General features: G+C 38.0%; 1 protein-coding gene across 2 annotated transcripts in view; it reads right to left on the bottom strand.

Moving 5' to 3' along the window:
* Positions 1-3,623: 3,623 nt before the first annotated feature.
* SYNPO2 (synaptopodin 2) overlaps positions 3,624-25,734 on the bottom strand; it is a 201,368-nt gene continuing 179,257 nt past the window's right edge. The window contains exon 5 of one of the 2 annotated variants that reach the window (XM_043438721.1): positions 3,624-7,449. In XM_043438721.1, the coding sequence (XP_043294656.1) occupies positions 6,910-7,449 (540 nt within the window). In that variant the 3' untranslated portion in view covers positions 3,624-6,909. The remainder of the gene's footprint in view (positions 7,450-25,734) is intronic. The other variant, XM_043438722.1, reaches the window with a different exon arrangement.

Raw genomic sequence — 25,734 nt, 5'->3', positions numbered from 1 at the left:
CTTTTTCCTCTTAGCCCTCTGGTAAGTATCCACTTCAATAAATTGCAGGCATTTTGTATTGCTAATAATCAGACCTGTAGTTTCTGTAGACAGAAACCAGAGAAGATATCATTTGAATTTAAGAACAAAATTTTACTGGCATAAAGTTCCAAATTAAACCACGTTGTGGGAAAATTGGTAACCTCCTCCCCCATTTATTTATTTATTTTAAATTTATTTATTTATTTTAAAAATATTATTCTTTTCTGTCTTATGTACTGGTCTGGCAGAAGGCTGTGGTATGAATGACATGTAGAACAGCAAGAAAAACTACCAACCTCTTGAAATGAGACTATTTCTGACTAGGTCAGGGATCAGCCCTGGGGTCCTACAAAACTGCTGTGGACTCACGTCATCGATTTCTATGCTGCTTAAAAAATGGTTGTTCCATCCAAGTGAGAGTAAGGGCAGTACAAACAGTGTATCTTCTCTAGTTTAAGGATGGCACTTTACTTTCCAACACATATACTACATCTACAGAATACATCTGTAGCTCAATTTTCTCAATGGATAATTTTTTCTAGAAAAGATGATGCTGGCAAAAGGCTAAAGCTGGATCCTCTGAATATTCATAGTAATGTAGACAGGGTTCTTCAAGATCAATTTGACCTTAGGTAAGATTGTGCCTTTGCCTATATATACCCCATTATAAGGGCTTCCAAAGTGACGCTGATGGTAGAGAACTCGCTGACCAATGCAGGAGACATAAGAGATTCAGATTCAGTCCCTGGGTCCAGAAGATCCGCTAGAGGAGGGCATGGCAACCCCCTCCATTATTCCTGCCTGGAGAATCCCCATGGATAGAGAAGCCTAGAGGGCTATAGTCCATGGGGTCACAAAGAGTCAAACATGACCAAAGCAACTAAGCATGTCACTCACGTCCCATTATAATTTATTTGGTAATTTAGGGCAAACCTCACACTTATACAGCTCATCATGGTGAGGCAGTCCTGCCCTAGAAAGCCTTTTCAGAAGTATAAATCTTAAAATCCTAAAGAGGTGGTGAAGCTTTTTCCTCTTGGCAGTAAGTGGGAATGGAGGACAGTTTATGAAGAAGAGTGACTGAGAAGTCAAGGAGAAAGAAGGGACAAAATAGCAACGCTTCACTACAACTTTAGAGAGGAAAAAAAAATCATAGCAAGACACACTGGTGGCATTTCCTCATAAAGTTACTTGATTTTTATAGAGGGGATTGCCAGACTCTTTCTAGAAATATAAACTGTTACATTTTTAGACTGTGAATAATGAAATGCCCCTTTGTGAAAAATGCTGCTCCATTAAATTTGAGAAGTCACAGATTTTGCTATTTTCTAAAACGACTGAGTAAAAGTACCTTGTACTAAATACTAGTGTTATGTAGACTAGGGAGACATTGGCTAGTCCCGAAGCATCTCTGTTGCTGTCTTCCTAGTGAGCTAGCTGGGGAATTGGACTCTCCTGGCCTTAGCCTGCCCTCTGGCTCCATGTGGAGATAATGTTACGTATCTCTTGGCATGTTTTGAAATTTGTAGTTTACTGAGTGATAGGAATTCATAAGAAAAAATGGAAAAAAAAAAAAAAGAAAGAAAAAAAAAGAAAAAATGGGCATTTTCTATGGCATTAGCATCTTCAGACATGTGAACAAAGAAAGAACAGAGTGTGACTCATCATCTAGTTTATACAAGGGTTAAGTCAGAATCCACTATAGTCAGCCCACCTACAGGCCAGTACAACCTTAGAGGAATACAGGATGGAAAAAACAGGATGATGCATTCTGTGCTTTCTATAAACAGGCCTCTACATAGTTAAGTGAGAAAGTGGCAGAAAGTGAAGAGGAACTAAAGAGCTTCTTGAAGGGGGATTAAAAACCTGACTTAAAACTCAACATTCAGGAAACTAAGATCATGGCATCTGGTCCCATCACTTCATGGCAAATAGAAAGAGAAAAAGTGGGAGAAGTGACAGATTTTATATTCTTGGTCTCCAGAATCACGTGAAATTAAAAGACACTTGCTCCTTGGAAGAAAACCTTTGGCAAACCTAGACAACGTATTAAAAGGCAGAGATATCACTTTGCCGACAAAGGTTCATATAGTCAAAGCTATGGTTTTTCCAGTAGTCATGTACGGATGTGAGAGTTGGACCATAAAGAAGTCTGAATGCTAAAGAATTGATGCTTTTGGATTGTGCTGGAGAAGACTCTTGAGAGTCTCTTGGACTGCAAGGAGATCCAACCAGTCAATCCTAATGGAAATCAACCCTGAATATTCATTGGAATGATTGATGCTAAAGCTGAAGCTCCAGTGTTAGCCACCTGATACAAAGAGGCAACTCATTGGAAAAGACCCTTTTCCTGGGAAAGATTAAAGGCAAAGGGAGAAGGGGGCAGGAAAGGATGAGATGGCTGGATGACATCATCGACACAATGGACATGAGTTTGGGCGAGCTCTGGGAGACGGTGAAGGACAGAGGAGCCTGGCCTGCTGCAGTCCATGGGGTCACAGAGAGTCAGACACGACTTAGTGACTGAACAAAAACAATAAAAGCAGTTAAGATACACACCTCAGGAAGAATTTCAATGACCCCACTTTGTTGCAGAAAAGCATAAACATCATCAGTTTGAGACATCTGCTCTATTTGATTAGCAACAGGCTTTTACTAAGAGGTATACTTGACTGCCAAATATTTTCTAGCAAAGACTTTCATGTGTATACTGGCTACTCCCCCGCCTCGTCAGAGCAGTTTCTCAGAGATATTGAGAGACTGTCTCCCAGGCTGTTGTCCTCAGTAAGACCCTGAATAAAGCTTAAACTCACAACTCTATGATGTGTGTTTTTCTTTAAGTTGACAGACAAGTACTCACTATCTCTTAAGTTTTTTAAATCTCTAAGATGGTACTCATATTTAGGGAGTATTTCAAGTGCTGGCTCTTTAAAACTATTTTTCATCAGATTGCCAAGAGAGTCATTTTATTCATAATTTTAAAAAAGAAGTATCAAAAAGCTGTGCTGCATGGTCTCACTGACCAGGGAGCTCACATTCCAGCTGATGGTTTTAATAGTATGTAAGAAGATCCAAAGTCATTTTTTAAAAGTTTTACTTAAATATGCTTTATTATGATGAAGTGTTCAGTTTAATCAAGGTCAATCATGGGGCAGTCTAAAGAGAATAAGTGATCAGAAGCAGTGGAATGACAAACATGGTAGATTCTCTGAGTCCAGGTTTTAGAAATTCAACCAACACATTATCAAGTCATATTACCATTGGCCATGCTTTTGCTTAGGACTGATTTTTGAATATTATGAAAGAAAGAATTAATAAAAAGCAATATTAAATTAAGAATAATACTATAATATTAAAATATGGGTCTAAAACCTCTTAACTTACATGTGAAACTGATCGTATTTTCAGGTAAGTTGTTTTTTAAGTTTTTAAATGTTGCAGTTAAAATGTTGCCAATCAGCATGAAATTCTTTTAATGTGTCTGGAAGCTGATACTGTAGAAACTAAAATTTAAAAATATGTAGTAGATAAGATTAAATCTTTGGGGTGAAGACTATTTCAAAAGAATTTTTTAATAAGGAAAAATGAAAAGGCTCTTTAAATTGATTTTCAAGTTAATTTTTATTACTAATACAATTTTGATTTTCAGTATGCATCTTTCAAACACAGTCTTTTGGGATAAACAAAGGTAGAAATGTTAAGCTAATAAGCAGGAGAACATAGTCTATTTTAGTAGATGTGTGGACAGTGTAAATACTTCTACTTTGAAAAAAAATCAAATGTGAACATCTACTTTCTCTTACCAACATTTCTACAGTTCCTCTCTAATTATAATAACTGAACCTATTTGATATATTTTTTATCCAAAGTTTCAATTCATTAATGTATATATGTGTATGCTTGAGCCCTGTGACAGCCCTTTCCAATATGAGTGATGGGGCCAAAACATGAGATATAGTCAGATAAGTGGACTAGAATCATGTAGTTTTAAAATTCAAAATACAAACAGTATTTAACTCATCTCAATAACAGATATTTCACACACATGCAATTATATTTTTAAACTGAAGATGGAAAGAGGTGGCAAATTAGTGTACTTCGAGAGAATGCTTTTTAATTATGGTAGCACAGAACTCTTTTACCCCTGTGATTGCTGCTAGTAGAACAATGTCTTACAACACACGTGGTATATATTTACAAAGCAGGTGGCACCAGTGGCAAAGAACCTGCCTGCCAACGCAGGAGACATAAGAGACGCGGGATGGATCCCTGGGTGGGGAAGATCCCCTGGAGGAGGGCATGGCAGCCCGCTCCAATATTCTTGCCTAGAGAATTCCATGGACAGAGGAGCCTGGCGGGCTTCAGTCCATAGGGTCGCACAGAGTCAGACATGATTGAAGCAGTTTAGCACACACGCAAGCTCTTCTCTGAAAAGACTATTATTTGGAACATAACACAAACCAATACTTATTTATTTATTATTATTTTGGCTGGTCTGTGCAGCATGTAGGATCTTGGTTCCTAGACCAGGGGTGGAATCCATGCCCCTCATAGTGGAAGTGCGGAGTCTCAAACCACTGGACTGCCAGGGAAGTCCCAGACTGATTTTATTGTTGTGAGAACAGTAGTTGTCTAGGCTTTCTCAGCAGGAATCAGTTGTCTATGCGGCAGCCTTAGCTCAAGCATTAGCTTGAATGTAAGCAATCTAACTCTACTCCTTTTGTGAAAACTGGAGATAAACACCCATACATTTTGTGATGATTTGACAACGCACTTCTTTTTTTCAGAATTGTATCTGCAAAGTATAAGTCCTTGAAACATTGACTTCTAATAAAAATGAGACATTAATTTCCCTGTGAATGAAAAATGTACAACTTTCCTGCCATGTGTTATATTTTCTTTTCTTCTTTTTTTTTTTTGATGTCTGGAATAAATTCAGATAGCTTAATACAATGATTGTTTTGATCTAGTGCATGCAAAGAGGGACATGTCTGTTTCATAATAATATTTAAGTTTAAAATGTATGCATCTCTCTATTTTGAGTCTGGTGAAAATTTTAGTGAATCATATAATGTATTTAAAACTGGAGTATCTAAAATCTAAGGAATGAAGGAAATAACTGCTAGCATTTATAAAAGAAAACAACAAAATAGGATATGATCTTGTACAAAATTCCTTCTGCTAAATTCTACATATCTTAAAACATTGACATCTAAAATAACTGAACCACCACAAGGATTTTTATGTGGGGATTCCTGAGAATTGCTGACAGATTAACCAATATACCAGGCTTTTTTTTTTTTAATTCCATAGGAACTCTTTAGGAATCCGTAATTATATCTTCTAATTTGAGATATAATTCAAATTTCTACGAAGTACTCTACTTTTCTTAATAATTGAACAAATTAGTATCTGGGTGATTCTATTACCAATAGAACTTACTGTGATTTCTTCAGCTTTTTTTTTGTTTGTTTCCAAATAAGGGATTACTTGTATCCTGGCTGTTTTTAAAAAGTATTATTCTGTGAAAGAGACGATCATAATAATAAATTCAAGAGTCAAAAAGTAAAACAAAGCAAAATAATCATATTTAGAAACCTAAGAATGTTTTGAACACTCAAGATGTTTTTATTTTTTAAATATTCTCATACTTGTTTATGATGTAAAGTACTTTGAATTTCCTTGTGTTTAATACTCTGTGGGTGTGACAGTGAGGAGCAGATGTTCAACTGATTGTCTAATGGGCATGCTAACAAGGCATGGGTCATGGAGTTGTCCAAGCAACTGTTTAACTTCCTTTGAACATCCTAATGATGCTTTTCTAAAGAAGCACCACTTGTTACACAGGCTTCTGTGGCATGCTTTCTGTAATTAAATAAATGTTCATGACCTACAGTTGTATAATAACAGACACATCCATCTACCACTTCCTTTAATCCATTAATAGCTTTTTTTCTTCACATCAGCCCTCACTCATGTAGCACATAGCTCAAACCCTGCTACCCAACAATTCCTCTTGGACCTTTAATGATATGTTGTGACACCAATGACCAATCCACTTAAACTTAGTTTGATATTTATATGATGAGCAACAAAAATGAATAATGCATCAAAGATCATTTTACAAATGAGAGAAACTCAGTTCAGAATATCAGAGCTGTTAAGCATCTAGGAGATTAAATAATCTGATCTTCTCATCTCACAAGTGAGGACACCTGAACCCAGAGTCTATTCCTGTCTCAGGCCCCTGGCTTTAAATAGATTAAAAATAAATCCTATACCTAAATCTTCTATTCCCCACGCATTACACCACTTACCTCAGAAGTCCAACTGAAATGTATAATTGTCTTACTCTCAAATATTTATTTCTTTCTGAGAATGTCTTTGTCTCAATTCCAAAAACCAAATATGAATGTTACCAGTTTTTAAAATATATTTCAAATAAATGCTTAAAATAACACCAAGGAAATCCTTTTTATATAATTATTGCCCATACTACCATTGGAAACTTCTCCATTGTTATATTCCTTGCTGTTACTGCTAATAACAATTAGCATACCATGTTTCATTAATTCCATCCTGGACTAAGGCACATACAAGAACATAGTTAATTTTGTTTTAATTGAGAAGAGTTTAGTTGCCTAAATTCTCCGTATTAATGAAATAAATGGAATTTCTGTGTCATTAGCACAGGAAATGAGTTCTTTAAAGAAATTCTCTATGCATCTGCAGAGAAGGACGTGATTTACACTCCAGTGTGCATACACACACAGATAAATGACCTATGAGAACAAGCCAAGATCAAAAGTGAATCTAAACTATTAGAAAGTGAAAAACACTGCAAAGAAACAAAAAAATCTAGGTGGCGTACAACCAGTTCTGCTAACTTCATGTTTGACGTCTCCATCCCCTCGGGTGTGGGTTATAGTTGCAGTTGGTTATGGGGAGACAATAATCAGACCTGGTCTCCAAGGACATTATTTCAGAATCATTTCTGGAAGGCTGCCTGTAATATGCATGTGGTGCCTGTGAACCATACTGGGAGCTGGGCATACTATAATTGGGTAGGGATGAAACATTATATTCTTGCTTTACAAATGAGCCCACACTGGGTTTCTGGGTTTGAGGGACATAGGACAGTCTTGCATTCCATTCCTCAGACGGCCCTGGAAGCACCTTTCTACGAGCTGCTGAGACCACATTTGCCACAATGGACTCCTGAATGTTTCTGGGTCCGAAGGCCTCATCCACCAAGCCAAGAGGAGACTTGGCTGCTGCTTCCCAAGGAGTCAGTCTCTTCTTTGCTTCCTCTAGCCCATCAGTTGGTTTGCTAGTGTAGCCATAAGCAGGCTGGTATAACCAAGGAGATGTTGCAGAGATGGCAGGTGGGACTGGTCTTCCAGGAAGAGAAAGAGAGCGTCCAGTCTGCTAGAAATAATGAAAATGTTAATATAGCTCATTCATTTTGGCTTATGCTGATTGGCTGTTATTCCAAAGCATTCTCCACACCATTACTAAGCACTATAAAAATCAACAAATCCCCACAATGTTTATAATTAAAACCAAAATAGGCTGCCTCTGCCTGGCGTACTATTAGTGCTGGTCTGGGACTTGACCTTCCTTTAGGACCTCCTTCTTGCTCCACTTTTCTGAACCCATAGCTCCAATTGCTACCATCTTTCTTAGGCATCACCACCATTGCAAGCCCCCTGTCATCACTGGGGCCACCCTTTTTCTGTCTACCCTCTTCATATTCGTATCTATATCCACAGCCCACCCTCATTCCAGTCCTGTTTTTCTAATACTGAATAAGCATAAGTATATAAATAACTCTGGAAACAGACCATGTTCTACTGGACTTTGTACTTTTTCCAAGTGACTTTTAATATTTTGTCTTACTTTTATCTTATTTAATATTTCCCGTTTGGTGGAGTAGATGACATTTTTTCCAGCCAAGTTCTATTTATATATTGATGAAGACCACATGGATCTTTATTTCCTGAGTGTAGTATATTGCCTGTGTCTCTGCAGGAAACAGTTCAGCCACTTGTTTCATTTGTGCTTTGGTTCCTTTTATGCATATTACATTCCTTATTTCTTTGAGAGTGTGTGTCCCTGAAATGTTCCCTTGTGTATACTAAATGTTCAGTTTGTCTAATATCATGAAATACAATTTACTGAAAGCTTTTACTCATTCTGTATTTCCAGGGACCTGTGAAGAAAGCTGAGCGCTGAAGAATTGATGCTTTTGAACTGTGGTGTTGGAGAAGACTCTTGAGAGTCCCTTGGACTTCAAGGAGATCCAACCAGTCCATCCTAAAGGAGGTCAGTCCCGGGTGTTCATTGGAAGGACTGATGCTGAAGCTGAAACTCCAATACTTTGGCCACCTCATGTGAAGAGTTGACTCATTTGAAAAGACCCTGATGCTAGGAGGGATTGGGGGCAGGAGAAGAAGGGAACAACAGAGGATGAGATGGCTGGAAGGCATCACCAACTCAATGGACATAGGTTGGGGTGGACTCTAGGTGTTAGAGATGGACAGGGAGGCCTGGCGTGCTGCGGTTCTTGGGGTTCCAAGGAGTCGGACACGACTGAACGACTGAACTGAAGTGAACTGGACTGAAGTCTGGTTATACACATTACTTCCTTACGTATTCCCATTTGCTTGAGACTCAGGAAAACTCCTGGCAAAAAGTAGCAAAGGCACACTTAGGAGAAATGAATCAACTTGGGAGTATCATAGCATTGTGTTTCTTGAACAAAAAGCATTGCCATGCTTTAAAATGTGTTCAACTTGCATAAGTGGTTTCAATATCTTTTCTTTCTTTATCAAGTTCTTATATTTAAAATGAATAGCAACACCTAGATTTGGACAAAATATCTCAGATTAAAATGTTTGGGTTTTTTTTGTTGTTGTTGTTCTATTAGGCACACAAAGGTAGGTGGTTCATTGTTGTTTTGCATATAAAGCATAAGAGAGTCAATATAATGGATCTTGATTCTCTCTTTTTAATCATTGAAACTTTAATAATAATGGAGAATTCCCTGGCAGTCTAGTGGTTAGGACTTGGTGCTTTCACTGTGGGGGCCCCGGGTTTTATCCCTGGTTGGGGAACTAAGATCCCACAAGCCACAGGGCATGGCCCAAAACAAAACAAAAAAACACTCCTAGTAAAAACTTGTTTTCATTAATCTCCTTTCTTAATCTAGATCCAATAAGTTACTATTTAAGGGTTTGGTTTCTATTCCTCATTATTAATGCATTTGTTTCATTCATTTAACAAAAATTTTATTGAATTCCTAATATTTCTAGGCATTTTCCTGTGAACTCAAGATTCAAAGATGCTTCAGATAAAGTCCGTGTCCTCAGGAAGAACACAATCCAGTACTGTTTTTAGCTCTGCAGTGGTGAGTTAGTCAGTCAGAGGTCAGTTTAGAGAAGAGACTCATTACCTCTATTGACAGAACCAATAGTTTTATACATAAAGAAGTATTAACATTCAGTATGATGAAGGGCTTCCCAGGTAGCATTAGTAGTAAGGAACACACCTGCCAATGCAGGAAACTTAAGAGTCACAGTTTCGATCCCTGGGTCGGGAAGATCCCCTGGAGACAGGCATGGCAACTCACTCCAGTATTCTTGCCTGGAGAATCCCATGGACAAAAGAGGCTGGTGAGCTACAGTCCACGGGGTCGCAAGAGTCGATACGACTGACAACTAACACACACATACCCAACCTTCCGTAGGATAAAGAGAAATTAGCTCTTATCTCCCATAGGCATGCCTATGTCTGCCTTTGTCCTTACCTCTTTTCTGAAAAGAAACTTAAAATAGCATTGAGTTTACACACACACAAAGTCTCGTAGAATAGACATATGCTAAATATAGCAGCAGTGCAGTGACCTCAAAGAACAAAATGACTGCTGCTCTTCTACATACTCCTCAGTCTGCCAAATGTGACTTCATGCTCCTTTAAGTGCTAACAATAGAATAAAATTACAAATTGTCTTAGGTTAGACATGCACCTGTGGTATAAACAAATAGTTCTTTAGGTACATTGTTGTTTCTGTTCATGCCAAAAATATTTCAGGCCTCTAGTTTCTGCCTGCACCCAAACCCCTAATTCTAACCTATTTCCCCAAAGCAATTTTCACATCTTGTTCTTTGGTGCTATTTCTTTCTGTCAATCTCTGTCCTGAGGCTCATACTGTTCTCTGCTTGGCTGGCTAAATGAAGCCATGTGATCCATCCTGAGCCAGAAATGACCAAAGGGACCTGAAAATAACAGAAGTGTTTCTTCTATTTTGGAGTTTGGAGGTCTGATGGTAGAATCCTAGCATATCATGGGTTAGATTCTGGATTGGAATTTCTACCTTGGATTGTATTATTATCAAAAGAATTGAAAGTTTTGATATGAGAGTGCTTAACTATAACCAATATGTTAAATTGGTTATTTTTTGTGAATAATATATGATGTGCCATCAAAATGCTTCTTTCTTTTTGTCTCCTACTACCCTTTAATTTTTTTTACCATAAAATTATTTTATTATTAATCTAAACTGGATTAGATTAAGAAATCTATCTTTTAATAAAAGAAATTTTTTCATTGCTGCTGAATGAAAACTTAGGTCCTGTGACATTCGACTTCCTTTTAGGATTAGACCATCATCATCTTAAGTTACTCAAACCATTATGTTTTAACTTATAATATTCCAGCCACTGGAATAACAAATTTAAGTCTCCTCTTAGAGGTCAATCTCTTCTTCCCTAACTAGGGCTCATTTACCTTCAGGGAAGGCAATGTGTTTAGCTTCTTCATGCTTTCCTCCTCTTCCTCTCCCAACTTGCTAACCCTAACTTTTACCCTGAGGTGAAAGTGCAAGGATAGAGAACAAGAAAGAGTAGAATTTTTTTTTTATATAGTAACATCATATTCTGGCTTGTCCCTCTCAGAGCCAGGGTGGCACAGAGAAGAAAGCTTCTAAGGGATATTTGAAGTCCCTATCACTGGGGACATCTTGTCTGTAGTCCTTGATTAATGTCAGTTCATCTCAATTCTAGAGTTGACTCGTAACTCAATCTACAACCCCTAGAAAGCTGTCTGTCTATAGTGTGTAGCTACTAGGGTCTGTTTGCACCCTTGGACAGGCCCTGGGATGGCCCCATCCAACTCTGCCTTCCTTCTGCCCTGCTCTGGTCCATGGGAAACAATCACATCATTTGCCCTTAGGAGTTCAGCAGCAAATTTCCCAATTTTTTGCCAAAACAGTTTTTCAGACCATCTCTCACTCTATAGATATCCTGGGAGGGAGTCAGACCCCAGCCCACTCTGACCTCCCATCCATCCCCATGCTGACATCTCATACAAAGTCCTTTAAGAAGCCACTTTGACTCTCTTTCCTCACAAGGCTGGAAGTGAGACGGCAGGGTCCTCCAACTCCATCTACTCTAAACACACACCTTGATCTACAGACTTCCAGAATTCCACCTCACAAAATCCTTTCCTCCTGCCAGACTCTGACCCCCTTTAATAACCTGGACCTGACTCAGGGGTTCAAGAATTGTGGCAGTGGTGTGCTCATCTTTGAACACACGAGGGATACTCATGTCTCCTGTTTTCCCTATAAAGTCTGTATTTATCTGGAATCTCACTTCAGGGTGCAGCATCTCTTGTATTTGAGGGCCTAGGAGGAAACATCTACTTTTAATATCCTATTATATAATATTATCATTTCATTAGAGAGTATAGTTCTTACTTTCTTTTTAAAATGAAATATAGGCTAAAAATAAAATGATATGTGTGTTTGTTTGTTTTCCCAGTAACATCAAATAGTCTTGAGTTGAAACCTTTACCTCATCCAGGCCTTGCTCTAGAGAAGGGAGCTCACTAGTTTCCAGGCCATCTCAGTCTTTAAGCTCTAAGTGTTGAGAATGTCTTCCCTATATTCAAGCAAACTTTGCCTCCCATAACTTTACCCCATTGATCCCAATAACATAGAATGCATCTACTTACACTTCTATCCAATCATCCCTTCATATATTCCCAGTTACTTCCATTCTTTTGGAACCCTTCCCTATCCTTATACTGTTCTTCACTTTTCCAACTAAGGGGAAATAACATCAATGGTATTCATTCTCTCAAGTTTTCTACATTTTTCTTTTCCTAGTTTTTAGATAAAGCTAATGCAATGATAATATCTTGATCTCTTTAAGTAGATGTACTTAAATAAACAATCGCCAGAAGCAAACCAATGAAGATATCACTCAAACTGACCAAATTGCTGTGTCCTCTGGCAGGTCGCATAGTTAATATTGGACTTACTAACGGTAGTCTGTGTGTACTTAGAGTAGTGTGTCATTTAAGTGTTGAATCTTGAGAGTATATGTCAGTCTTTAGCTGGTCCAATATAATGTGAATTGAAGGCTACGAGCGTTTGCACTGAACTCACAAATCGCCTGATGTTACATATTCCCATCAAAAGAATAAACTGGAAGGAAGTGTTTTCCTACCTCTGCCTTTAATAAGAGCCACCACTACTAGACCACTTACTGTGTGCCCAGGGGTGATGCTTAATTGCTTTATGTGGAATATTTCATACAATCCTTCATATAACCCCATGAAGTAGGCACTTTTAAAATCCCTGTTTTCCAGATGAGGACAGTGACACTTAGAGAGGCTAAGTAAGTTCCCTGAGGGTAGAAGGCTAGTAAGTTCTGGTGTAGGGGGAGTTGAACCCAGGCAGTCTCATATGAGGTTTCTTAATCAAACACATATGACACTATACTTGCAATGAAATTGTTTAGAGAAAAAAAAAAAAGATTTGAGGGACTCCCCTCATGGTTCAATGGTTAAAACATTGCCCTCCTCAGGAAGATAAGATCCCACATGCCTCTCGGCCAAACACCAAAAACAGAAAACAAACAATAGTGTAACAAATTCAATAAAGACTTTAAAACAAAACAAATAAAACATTGGTTTAAAAAAGGGAGGGGGGGACTTCCCTGGTAGTGCAGTAGATAAGAATCCACAATTACTGAGCCCCGCGCCGCAATTACTGAAGACAGCATGCTTTAGGGCCCACTGGCCACAGCTAATGAGCTCCTGTGCAGCAACTCCTGAAGCCTGCATGCCCTGGAGCCAGCAAGTCGCAGCTGCGAGCCTGCATGCTACAGGTGCTGACGCCTATGCAGCAAGAGCCTGTGCCCTGCAACGAGGGAAGCCCATGCACCACTGCAGAGTGGCCCCGCCTCCTGAAACTAGAGAAAGCCTGCACGCAGCAAAGAAGACCCAGCGCAGCCAAAAGCAAGTGAGAAATAAAACAAGCAATGAGCTAAAGTAGATAAGTAAGAAATAAACAAACAAGCAGCGTATACAAAAAAAAAAAAGAAAGAAATTTGAATCCAAGAAAACTAAATAGAATGAGACTTTAGAAATTTTGGGAAGGGACATTGAAATCTTAAATTTGGATTAATTGATATTGGCATCTTGCCATTTGCCACAAGCACCAGTAGGCACAGTGCATAGGGATATATCACATGAGAGGCATTCCCTCTCTCTGAAGGGGAGACAGGGCTCTCTGCTTTCAGGTCAGCTTAAAAGCTCAAAGGAGCTGGGGGCCGTTCTCCATTTAACATGAACCATTTTTTATGTCAATTAGATGTTGACTTATACACATAGCTTGTTAATGAAGTAGCTTAGTGAGCTTCCTTGTTACACAGTCTGGTAACCAATTTAACTTGACATTTTAAAAAAGGAAAGGTCAGCTGAGGTTTACCTGGGACAAAGAAGTGAATTTTAAAGCAATGCAAATTGCCCTAGAAGCCAAAGAAGTTAAATGTGATATACTGATATATGCTTTGAAGTTCAAACTATTTCTTACCATAAACCTTAAAAGCTAAAAGAATTGTCTTGACTGAAATCCTGCTCACACATGCACAGTAGACAGTCTCCAGCTGACAAATATTATTTCAACTTCTTTCTCGCTAAACATATATGAACAGTAAACACTCATGATATCCCTTATCATAAACAGATTCCAATAATAGCCAACAGGAATAAATGGCATTTCTTTTGTCTTTTAAATCACTGGTTAAAATTTCTACAAACCAGGGGTCCATAAAGGGGCACATGGGTACAAGAAGGCACCGGGCCTTAGCCAGTTTTCCATTTGCTCAGGTCAAAATATCACTGTTTGGAGTGATTGTTGACCCCACACCTGAACTGTCAGCTTTAAAACACGTCCAGCATCTGAACATACCTCTTCCGTTGGTAACACCCCAAGCTAAGCCATCGTACTCTTTTCCTGGATGATTGCTGTAGCCTCTCAGTTTCCTGGGTTCACCCTTGCTCCTTTAGCCTGTTCTCAATATGGCCACCAACATTATCTTGTTAAAAACCTAAGTCAGACTATGTCACTTAGTCCTCTGTTTAAAACTCTGTCATGGCTTCTCATTTCAAAACAGGGAACTCCAGGTTCTTTCACTGAGCCACACGGCCCTACAGGACTGCTGATTTCACACCTCCTGTACCTCTGATTTCATCTCTCCTGTTCTGTCGCTCCCACTTTACTCCAGCCACACTGGCCTCTTTGTTATTTGAATAGATCAGGTCCACTCGTGTCTCAGGGCCTTTACACTTGCTGACCCTCTGCCTGGAACACAGAACTCCAGGTATCAGCATGACCCTACTTCATTTCCTTTGGGCCTTACCCAGATATCATATGGTCACTATTGGCTGTTCTCAGTCTCTCTCTCTCTTCTCACCCTCAAGATTCCCTCTCCCCCTTGCCACCTTTATTTCTACCCTTAGGCTGATGCCTATCTAACATAATAAGTGTTTATTTAATTATTCCGTATATCTGCTTCTCCACTCTAAATTTACCTCCATCCAAAGTAGGGGTTATTGTTTTACTCATTTAGACATCCCTTGATCTAGAACAGTGCCTAGCAAGTAGATGTTTCATAAGCATTTGTGAAATGAATCAACAATTTCTGTATCAGACTGCCGTAATCAGGAACTGTGGTTATCTTTACCAAAGTTTTTGGTCATGTCCTAAGATGTAGCCCTTCTCACCTGTCAGTTACATATGGTGAGGGCTTCACACAAATAGACCCATTTCTGCCATCCCCAATACATGCACACCAAGATGTCTGGCAAAACAGATAGGATTAATCAACATTTACAGACAAATCAAAATTTCTATACAGGTAAAAGATTTTAACATGCTTTAAATAAATGATTTGCTTTTAGGTCAGTGGAAGTGTGAGGGTTTTAAACTGCTTTAATTCTCTAAATGAGAAAAGTCATGGAAAATTATACATGAATCCTAAAGAAAGCCCAAAATCTATTTGTAAGATTTAAAAATTAAGACCAAAGAAGAAAAAGATAATGGAAATTGGGATGAGTTAGAGTTGTAGAAGAAAAAGTTGAAAGTTAATTTACCATTGAGATTGCAAACAGGTATAGGAAATGGCAGTTTTAGCTAGTTGATCTCTTAGGTGCCCTTCCAGCTCTAGAGAGTCTTCACTTATAATTTCCCTGAAAGTGGAAGCAGGTCAACATCAGAAGGAAGTTCTCCATAGGGATATAGAATTCCTTTATCTAGAGATCTTTAAATATAGGACAAATGCTCCCTTGAGATAATTTGGATACAGTTAGGTAGTCAGGAGAATTTTAAGGTTATTTTTGTTCTAGTCTCTTAATAACAGTGTCTATTTCCTGGGACCTGTCTTCTCAAGTGAATCTTAAATCTTTTCCTACCGAGTAGAGTTTTTGGGAATTCGGTTGTAGCTCTCTCTTATCAAAAAAAGAAAAAAAAATAGAAGCGTGTCCATTTCTTTAGATAGAAATCAACAGTATTAGTCTGCTTACTAAGAATGTACAGATAACCAGTACAGATGGCTCAGAGGTAAAGAAACTGCCTGCCAAGCAAGAGACTCGGGTTCGATCCCTGGGTTGGGAAGATTCTCTGGAGAAGGAAATGGTAACCTGCTCCAATATTCTTGCCTGGGAAATCCCATAGACAGAGGAGCCTGGTGGGCTACAGTCCATGGGGTCGCAAAAGAATCAGACACAACTTAGCAACTAAACAATCTTAATTCATCTTAGACTAACTATCAGATTAAATTTTGGGTTCTAAAACAATAGACTTTAAAAAAATATAGTTTCATTTTAGATTTGAAGACAATCTCTTTGTGAAAAAGAGTAAGAGTTCTAACTGACAATAGGAGCCAGTATGTTGTATGGGAAAGAACGTGAATTTTGACATCACATTGACCCTGGAGACCTGCCTTTGCCTCTTTTTACCCATATGATTCAACCTCTCCCAGCCTTACTTTCATTGGTTGTAAAATGGTAAGAATGCTGGCTAGTTGCTTCAAGATTATGGGTAGAGTAGAGATTGTGTTTATAAATCAAATGCCACGTTATTGTGAGAAGAGTCTGCGAGGCCTTAAAAGGTGTCAGAGACCTGGTAGAACCTTTTGTTCAAGAGGCAACTGCATAGGCAGGCTGCTGACCCAGGATAAAAATAGGAGGAAGCTGCCTTTGAAGTGGCATTAGCACCGCACGCCTCAGATACTGTTGTGCCAGCCACTGCCTCCCTCCTGCCAGAATGCAGGCAGCAGGGTTAGCCAGAAACATCACCACTGACCTCATCTCTCTGCAAGCTCTGGGTGGACCAAAGTATAGACTTCTCAGTCTTTTTTGACCTTCTGTTATGGAAGAATAAAAATAACATTTAACTTAATGTTGAAGACTGATGTTAGGCAGGAATCTATGCATTTATTTCTGTGGTCCCTTTCATCTTAGAAGCAATGATAACAACCCACTATAGTATTCTTGCCTGGAGAATCCCATGGACAGAGGAGCCTGGCAGGCTAAAATCCATAGGGTCACACAGAATCAGGCATAACTAAAGTGATGCACGCATGCATAGAATTTTTACTATGTACTAGTCACAGTAATAAACATTTTTTGTCTATTAACTCATTTAATCCTCCCAACAATTCCATAATCCCCAATTTCTGCAAATAAGGAAACTGAGGCAAAAAAATTAGGTGATTTACTTGAAGTCACACAGCTCATGTTTGTAAAGGGAAATTGAAGAATTCATGCTATAGGTAATAAAAATTTATGTAAATAATGTGTTTTAAGGCATTTAATCTTTTAGTGGAAAGACATAATGCTACTACACAGCAGTTTTTGCCCTCTCACTTTCCATCATCCTCAGAAAAGAAGTATATCACTCTAAAAATTATAACCTGTAAAAATACTCCTGCTAATATAGACTGTGTTCTATTTAAGTAGCTGAATTGCTATTTTAATTTTTTGTAATTTTTGGAGAAAAGCCTTACTTAATTCTTGGAGAAAAGACTTACTTAAGTGTATTTTTATAAAAGTCTACTTCAATTGCTTTGAACAGAAAAATAGAATCTTTTACATACATATCGAAATGTTTTCTGATGTTTTCTCCTCAAAGTTTTAAACAGTGACAGTTAAATAGATTCCCACTATAGAATGCAAATTGATGTAGCTACTATGGAGAACAGTAGGGAGATTCCTTTAAAAAGTAGAAATAAAGCTACCATATGATCCAGCAATCTCACTACTGGGCATATACCCTGAGTAAACTATAACTGAAAAAGACACATGTACCGCAATGTTCATTGCAGCACTATTTACAATAGCTAGGACTATTGTGAAAGCAATATTGTAAATATTGTAAAAGCAACCTAGATGTCCATTGACAGATGAATGGATAAAGAAGTTGTGGTACATATATGCAGAGGAATATTACTCAGCTATAAAAAGGAATGAATTTGAATAAGTTCCAATGAGGTGGACGAACCTAGAACCTACTATACAGAGTGAAGTAAGTCAGAGAAGAACAAATACGGCATATTAAGGCATACATATGGACTCTAGAAGGACGCTACTGATGGACTCACTGGCAGGGCAGAAATGGAGACGCAGACGTAGAGAACAGACGTGTGGATGCAGGCTGGGAAGGAGAGGGTGGGACAACTGGAGAGAGAGTGTGGAAACATACTTACCGTGTGTAAATCAGAGAGCCAGTGGGGATTAGCTGCATGAGCTCACGGAGCTCAGAGGGATGCTCTGTGACATCGGGGGGTGGGAGGGGGTGGGGTGTGGGAGGGGGTTTCCAGACGGAGGGGACACATGTCTACCTATAACTGATCCACACTGACGTATGGCAGAAGCCCATACAATACTGTAAAGCTGTTATCCTTCAATTAAAAAGCAAGAATTTTTTTAAAGTTATATAGATTTCCACTATAGAAAAGAGTGAATGATAGGAAGAGTTCAGCTCTCATCAGTTTCTAGAGAAAATTTCACAATAAATAAAGGTGTCTATCCTATATGAAATAAATGAATTTTTGACCTTGTGGGAGGGTTTTGCAGAGAAAAATTATCAGTGCCTGGTATATAGAAAGCATTTCATAAAAGATAGTCATCTTTATTAGTATAAAATTAATATTTATACTATATCTCATTTGAATTATGTTAAATTATCAAACCCACTTAAAATGTGTTTAACTGTGTGAATATACCTTTAGCTGTTCATAATATTCTAAACACCTTTCTTTCCTGAAACAAATCCAGGCAACCATCTCCTCCCTCACTCATTCACAAGAAGAAAAGTTACCATGAATATGCATTTATCCTTAGAAGAAAAGTATGAATAAGAGATCATTTCTATAGCTTATGTGCCTGCTATTTGAAGTAGAGTTAATATCACTTAAGCAAACTTGTTTCCCAGCTAGAATGCATTTTGCTTTCTTTGAGGAAAATTTATCAGCTAAGATATTAAGAATTCTTAAGATATATGTGGGTGCTAGAGAAAAACTTGCTTGGGCCCTTTGCATGGTAACATTCTCCAGATTTCCCACTGGCAGATTTTTAAGCAATCCTACTGTAACAACTCCTGATTACATTTATAAAACTGGAAAATCAAGCTGCTTAATGTTAGTGACAAACACATCAACAACTACACAACATGTGACATTATTTCATAAGGATGTGGAGGATACAGCATGGGGCAAATGACTTAAGTGATCTTTGTAACTGTTTTTCTATTAAGTTTCCAAGTTTATTAAGTGGATACTTTGATTCTTATTCTGGGCCCCCAGGGAAAATGTTTAACACAATGTTTGTTGGGAAGTTTAAGATTTAGCACCAAATCATATTTATGTTTCCTTTGTCAAAAACATGGCCCCAGAGTGATGTTTAAAATTGGGAATAAAAAAATATAAGCCTTCATCTGGGAAATCACCAACTTGTTTTCTTAAGTACAGAGGAGATAAAAATTTTGCTTAATTGCCTAACCATAGCTCTCTGGTACAAGTGATAAATTTTACTTAATGATATCTTTCTTGTTTGAGGGAATTTATACAGTAATTTCATATATGTCATCTCATTTTAAAGACATAGGAATGGCATAAAGTGGGACTTTCAAATGAATAGATAAAAGACCACTAAGGGGGATAATAGATTAAAGCAGAGTGTACAGTGATAGCCCTGATGGTGTGCTTTTCAAAGGCAAACAGGAAATACGGAAACATCTTCTAACAGAAGAGTCCAGGTACCTTCCTTCAAAATAGGAAGTATTTACCTTACTTGAAAATACTAATCCTGGGTATAAATGTAATCCCACGAATGGTTCAAAGGGATGTCTCATAAAGTGTTAGGATGGCTGTCTACTTGTCAAACGTTCAAAATTAGAGAGGAAATATTTAGCTTTGCCTTTGGCATTAGCTGTTATTACAGCTTTTCCTATTGGCATAGCTTTCTTAAAGCACTTACAAAACAGCAATATATAATTATCTAGACAAAACATTGCATATTAATACTATAGCAAATTTTTATATGTAGACCACTCATTTATTCAAAAGATCTCATTCCTAGTTATTTCCCTGACCACTCCTCATTTCCCAAGTTCACCTTCAATTTGATATGATGTTAATAAATTATTGACTATCCAATTGCTAAACAATTGTTTCACTTTCAGTACTGACTCATGCAAATATACAGATGAATGAACAAAAGCCTTACCAATCAGCTACAAACATTTCATCAGCCCTCTAAGCCACTTTGGTTGTGTAGTCTTAGTCTAATATAAAAGGTAAATTCTTCTGGAGGTACTAATATGTCTAGGCCCTTGTAAATACACATTTGAGATTGAAAGAAGAAAAGAGATCCTTCAGTAAGATATATGTCTGAAGTTCTTATGCAACTATCCATTAAAAAAAAAATGCTGGGGAAGGGATGAGGGAAAAAAATGTCCAAGAGCTTATCTATTTGCAAAAATATTTCTTACTTACACCAGTCAAAAAGTACCTCTCAAGCCTGTTTTGATGGTTGTTTCCTAATTCTGTCCTTGTTCTTAATTTTGCTTCTTTCAATATTCATAAATCTAATGAAGATAAGTCCTTTTTAACATATAGTTAATAGATCAAGTGACCACTGACCAGCTGAAATCACACATGTTACTGACCTGGGCTGGAACTTTTGTGTGTTTTAGCTGAGAAGAAACTCATGTCCCAATTCTTTCACGTTTTACAGAGCCTGAAGGAGGTGTGGGTAGGGGGAGCAGCTCTTGCAATTTCTCATTGTGGGTCACATAGTCCCAGGTGAAATCCAGCTTTGATGTTACAACTGGTTGTCTACATCAGTGCAGTTTTTGCAAAAAATGAAGTCTAATAAGACAAAATGAAGTCTGACAATGCAGCGCATCCCTACGATACACTGACAATTAAATGTCTATGCACCATTCACAAAATAAGATTTGGATTTTGACCCCAGTTGACTGACAGTGGTAGGTAGGATATGACAGAAGTTGGGGAGGGGGGGGAAGGGACAAAACAGAGGATGAAGAGTAAAGAAAAAAGATGAATATTAAATGGTCCTTTTTGTATGAATGCACAATACATTTGACATGATTTTATAAACTGGAACATGTGCATACTAACAGCAAAGAATAGAGATCTGGTGATTGAGGTGAAATGATTAGCCAAGAGTAGAAGTTCTGCTTTACAGCGTTACAAACCCTGTTCTTACTTTACCGAAGGGAGCCTGACCGCTGCCCTAGGACTAGAGGTGTCTCTGAGTTTCAGAATGCTCCCTTCTCAGGAAGTGTGTGTGTGTCAAGAATAGTCAGGAGGAATTATAATCACTTTACAGACATTGGAACTAAAGCAAATCCTCTTGTCAGTGCTTCAAGGAAAGAAAAGTTATTCTCTAACCTCCTACTCTCTCGTTAGTAAAATGACATCTTTAATTTTAAGCTATTTTTCTTCAACTACTGGAATTAAAGTGAAAAGGAACAAACAAATTTTGTCTAGTCAGGTTTTAAACTGACCCTGATTTTTAAAACGCTTAACTACATCAAAATATTCACAACACTTAAAAACCCAGATCTTTTTAAGGAGCTATTTATATGTAAAATTACAAAATCTTAAAGATGGAAAGGATTTTAGAGATCCTGCAGTCAGGCTTTCATGAAGTACAGGAGTTCCTTTTACAACACACGTGATAGGCATTGCATTGAAGAAGCAAGCCCAGGCTGTGAACACAGGTAAACTTGGATTCAGCCAATGAGTCCACTGCCCTACTGGCTAGGTGACTTTGGGCTATTTTCTTAAGCTCTCTGAGCTTTGATTTCCTTATCAATTAAAAAAAATGAGGATAATTTCCACCAAATAAGGTGGTTGTGAAATTTAAACTAAATACATATACTAAGGCCTGTAACACATTTTATGTCTAATATATTAGTTCCTTTCCCATTCCTTCTCTACAATTTTTTGAAGTTTTCTTAAATTAAACTGAAATTTACTGTCTTATGACTTCCATTCATTAGTCCTGTTTTTCTTTTTCACCAGTGAAGACCTTTATTCTCTCATCCATACCAAAGTGGCTCAGATATCCAGCTCTCCTACCTCCTTTTAGTCTTTACCCCTCCCACTGGTAAATATATAAACATATATCTCATAATACAGAACTTCCAGGCACATCACCATCTTTTTGGTTTTAGAAATAAGCTGTAGTTCATCAAAGGCCTGAGAACAATACTCTTGTTCTGATCAAAGCTGCCACTCAGTGGGCCCACTTGTTTCTTTGTTCCACTTACTCTTCTAATGTCAAAGCAGCCTCTTCACTGATTTTGTGTTTTGTCGATCCACCACACTATTTGGCTGTCTTAAGTTTAAACAAAAATACTGGAATTTTTTCCTGTGATCCATAAAGTGCACAAACTTCTTTTTAGTTTTGAAGATTGTACCATCATGTTTATTTTCTTTTTAAAAACTAATTAGCATTCAAAGTGCTTCAAAATTCTCCTTTAGTCTAGATCCCAAAATAAGACTGTTTTGATTATTGCCAGAGAGATTTCAGTTTGTTATTAGTAAGAACATTTTTGATTGGAGATAAGAGACTGTACTGCCCGACGGCCAAGGGAAGTCATAAAATCCTTTTCCCCAGAGATAAGAAAAATCAGCCAAGGAACTTTGTACAATCTCTTCTTTGGATGATAAAATTGTGTCATTCTATTCCTAGAAATATTTATTCTGAGACTTGATGAGAAGCAGAGGGTCAGATAAAATCACATCTCAAGGTCCTGTTTATTCTTTTATTTAAAAAACAAATTTAAAAGACTGTTCAAAGCAAATTATTTGCAACAGACAGTAGAATGGCTGCCTGCGAAGCACTTTCTGATCGGAAAGGGAATTTGCTGCCACCTCCTGGGCCTTTAGAATAAAGCCATCAAGATCAGCAGCACTTCAGGGCCTGTACCCTTCAGACAACATCAAGAGCATTTGAAAGCAGGTGCTGTTTACAAGTCTGACTGTCCCAGACTGAATGAACTGAAACTATTTATGGCTTTTAAAGAATAAAGTTGACTTCAGTGTTTTGCATGTTAGAAAACTGATTTTAAAGAGTGGTTCGCAATCTGTTAGCATTAGAATCATGCAGGGTATATGTTACCAAAACAAATCCCCGGGCCCCACCTAGGGGCTACTAAATCAGAATTTCCATGTGGCAAAGGGAATCTTAATTTTCCCCTTGGAACAAAAGTTGGAAACCATATGTTAGGATACTGTGAAGGCAATAGTTTGTAAACACTAAACCACTGTATGGAAAGGAAGTAGTAGTAACTGGTGAACTGAAGGGTAACAGTAAAATGAAAAGTTCTACGAGATATATTTTGCTTTGCTCTCAATTTCAGTAATACCACCCGAAGTGAATTGTGACATTTTTCTGGATATTTCATAATGTTGTAGAATTTAAAATATATTTAGCCCATATTGAGTTTCTATGAAGAATTATAATTGGCACCATCTGATAAGCATGAACAAGTAGTCCAGTGGGCCAGACAATCAGTAAACTCTGAATGTGATTAAAAAACAAACTTCCAGCGAAGGGTTGATATACTTTAAATTAGCATTTTATTTATATCAGTCCAGCCTACTCCATGGTGATTTTTTAGCTCTTGAGGATGGTTTTATGAATACTTCTTTATCAATCTGAGATATGCTAGCACACACACACACACAAAAAAAAAACCCATGCAAGGAAGAGATCTTGTTATTTTTCACTTTTTAAGAAAAAGGGTAATAAAATGGCACAAAGGGAAAACTAAACTAAGTCAATTTAACTGTATTTGAAACAAAAGATATTTTAGATTCAGATAAAGTTTTCAGAATCTCATCTTGTGATCTTTCTCTCTTCTACATCAGTCCCAACTTCTGGTTCTGACTCAGAAGAATTCTAGAAGTAACAGAAAACCCACAAAAATTCCCTGGGTTTTAAAGGCAGCTGGAATTTTAGGTTCCTCCCTATATCAGTCACTCAGCTTCTGAGAACTGTTTTTCATCCCTTACCCTGTGAGCTGGGAGTTTGCTCTGTTCAGACAGAGGTTTCACTCTTTCTGGTTTTGGAAGCTGATCATGCTTCTCAGGCAAGGGGATCAATTACTCTAAAGAGGCCATGTTGCTGGCCCTTTGTCCTGGGACCGTGTTGGGGAGGAGGGATAAGAACAGCTGTCTGCTGCACCTTCGGAGGCAGGCAGACTCTGTCAGAGCCTGAACTGGGTGGCTTCGGGGATTGGGATGCCACTTTCTGTGTGGTAGACCTAACTGAGCTTCAACTGTCCTCCTAGATCAGCTTCCCTCATGGCTCAGCTGCTAAAGAATACACCTGCAATGCAGGAGACCTGGGTTCGATCCCTGGGTTGGGGAGATCCCCTGGAGAAGAAAACGGTTACCCACTCCAGTATTCTGGCCTGGAGAATTCCATGTATAGCCCACGGGGTCGCAAAGAGTTGGACATGACTGAAAAACTTTCACTTTCACATCCTGCTAGAACCTTGCTCAGGATACCAGCTATCCTATTTTGAGAATATATTTCATTTACAAGCACTTTCCTATAAGAATTCTCTCTATATTGCCACATACACCACACTTGTTTTCCTTACTATTGGTACTTTGAACTGAACACAGTCACTTTATAGCAGGGTCTCAAAGCTGAAATTGTTTCTTTTTAAAAAAAAATATATATATATATAGTATAACAGTCTTTCTGAATCCTGGTCTCATCTTGGTACATGACTACAACATTTCTAGTACAATAGATGAAGACAAAGAATAAAAAGTTGACCAATAGGCTGACTACAGAGGAACATAGAAATACAAAGTTTAGGTAAGAAGAAAACAGTAGAGAAGAAACAAAGACCTCCAAGTAAAAGACTCCTGGGGATAGATTATTCTTCATGTCCATATGAGATTCATGCAGACATGGCTTTTTCTATTTTTGTTCTTTTAGATTCCTTAAACTGGGATTCATATGAACAGAGAAAACAAATGTTTAATTATCGTGTGTGTTTTCCTTGGAAGTTTTTGAAATAGTAGCTATTGTTAATCAAGTGCCCTTTACAAGAATATTAATAGCTAACATATGTTGAATGCTGTGTGCCAGGCCCTGTTTTATACACATCAGACATACTGGTTTGTCTCATCTTCACAACTTGTGAGATACACCTATTATTCTCTCCATATCACAGCAGAGGGTACTGAGACACAGACACACTACATCATTATCATTAGCTTAACGTCTCCCAACTAGCAATTCCTGGAATTCAGCCACATGCTTACCTGCTACAAAATGTTGCCTCTGTATGCTTGGTGTTTATGTGCATGTCTCACATAATCATAGGTGAATTTCACTTAAGAAATGGTTATCCTTTGCTTCCCACAAGTCAAGTTATGGCTTTTATATATTATTTTAATTTGAATATTTGCATCAACAATTTTTCTGCATTATTATTACTAAAATTTGAGGAATTTCTTATCACTATTCTTTTTTCCCTTAATTTACCTGGTATAAATTAGCATAGCTGGGCTTCCTTGGTGGCTCAGATGGTAATGAATCTGCCTGCAATGCAGAAGACATGGGTCCAATCCCTGGATCAGGAAGATCCCCTGGAGAAGAGAGTGGCTACCCACTCCAATATTCTTGCCTAGAGAATTCCCTGGACAGAGGAGCCTGGCGGGCTACAGTCTATGGGGTCACAAAGAGTTGGACACATCCGAGCAACTAACACAGTAATATATGATGGCTGGATGTGAGTGTTTGAGGAAGTTGGTCTAATGCATCAACGGTCATAGCAAACACCCTCTTCCAACAACACAAGAGAAG

Source organism: Cervus canadensis, chromosome 19, assembly GCF_019320065.1.
Source record: "Cervus canadensis isolate Bull #8, Minnesota chromosome 19, ASM1932006v1, whole genome shotgun sequence".
In the NCBI taxonomy this organism is placed as follows: Eukaryota; Metazoa; Chordata; class Mammalia; order Artiodactyla; family Cervidae; genus Cervus; species Cervus canadensis.
This window is presented reverse-complemented; position numbering and strand designations above follow the sequence as displayed.